Source organism: Parus major, unplaced genomic scaffold (assembly GCF_001522545.3).
Source record: "Parus major isolate Abel unplaced genomic scaffold, Parus_major1.1 Scaffold379, whole genome shotgun sequence".
Lineage (NCBI taxonomy): Eukaryota > Metazoa > Chordata > Aves > Passeriformes > Paridae > Parus > Parus major.
In genome coordinates this window covers 3,437-4,662 of record NW_015379300.1, presented here as the reverse complement: position 1 = coordinate 4,662, position 1,226 = coordinate 3,437, and the positions used below count along the sequence as shown (strand labels likewise).

Sequence of the window (1,226 nt, the reverse complement as noted above, 5' to 3'; positions counted from 1 at the left end):
ACTCCTCTGGATCCCAACCCATCCATGGGGCCGGGTTGGGAATATTTGGACAACTGAGGGAGTTTCCCAAGCCCTTCCGGATCCCAACCCGGCTGAATTCCCAGAAAAGCCCGGAGGTGCCGCGGAGATCCTGGAATTCCCGGGGTTGGGAAGGGGGTCCCACCTTCGTAGGCGTAGCTGGGCTTGTTGAGGGGATCCGACAGGAAGCAGGAGCAGAAGAGTGAGACGAGCGGCAGCTCCTTCATCTTCTCCTTGTAGGCTGGGAAAAGACAGCGGGATCGGGATCGGAGGGACCGGGATCCGCCGGGAAAGGCTCGGGATGGGAGGGAAAGGGATGGAGGCGGTTCCCGAGCGCCAGGGAAGGGGCGGGATCGGGATCTGAGGGGTTGAGGGGATTCCGTGTGCCAGGGAAAGTTTGGGATTGGGGTCAGGGGGATGGGAGAGTTCCACATTCTGGGAAAAATTTGGGATTGGGGTCAAAGGGGTGGCGGAGCTGCCATATTCCAGGAAAAGTTTGGGATTGGGGTCAGAGGGATGAGAGGGCTGCCACATTCCAGGAAAAGTTTGGGATTGGGATAAAAGGGATGGGGAGGCTCCGTGTGCCAGGAAAAGTTTGGGATTGGGATCAGGGGGGTGGGAGAGTTCCACATTCCGGGGAAGGGGTAGGATTGGGATCAGGGGGATGAATGGGTTCCCACATTCCAGGGAAAAAGTGGGATTGGGGAAAAAGGGATGGGGGAGCTCCATGTGCCAGGGAAGGGTTGGGATCGGGATCTGAGGGATTTCCACATTCCAGGGAAAGGCCGGGATTGGGATCTGAGGGATTTTCTGATTCCAGGGAAAGGCTGGGATTGGGATCCGAGGGATTTTCTGATTCCAGGGAAAGGCTGGGATCAGGATCCGAGGGATTTCCACATTCCAGGAAAAGGCTGGAATTGGGATCTGAGGGATTTCCACATTCCAGGAAAAGGCTGGAATTGGGATCTGAGGGATTTTCTGATTCCAGGGAAAGGCTGGGATTGGGATCCACCGGAATTCCGGGAGCACCCCGGGGCAGGGATGAGGCCGGGAAATGCCGGGATGGGGCGGCGGGGTGGGCGTGTCCTACCGGCCAGAGTCATGGCGAGGAAATCCTGGGAATTCTGCAGGAAGAGCGATCCCGGGGCCTGCGGAGGGAAGGAAGGGATCAGCTGGGTGGGGGGGATGGGAATGAAATGATGGGAACG

The 1,226-nt window shown here is 58.2% G+C and overlaps 1 protein-coding gene across 2 annotated transcripts in view; it reads right to left on the bottom strand.

Moving 5' to 3' along the window:
- Positions 1–1,214, bottom strand: part of STMN4 (stathmin 4) — a 4,267-nt gene extending 3,053 nt beyond the window's left edge. For both annotated transcript variants that reach the window (XM_015616233.3, XM_015616234.1), the window contains exons 1-2: positions 1,109–1,214; positions 164–259 (exon numbers count right to left, since the gene is read on the bottom strand). In XM_015616233.3, coding sequence (XP_015471719.1) covers positions 164–259; positions 1,109–1,121 — 109 coding nt within the window. In that variant the 5' untranslated portion in view covers positions 1,122–1,214. The remainder of the gene's footprint in view (positions 1–163; positions 260–1,108) is intronic.
- Positions 1,215–1,226: the final 12 nt, after the last annotated feature.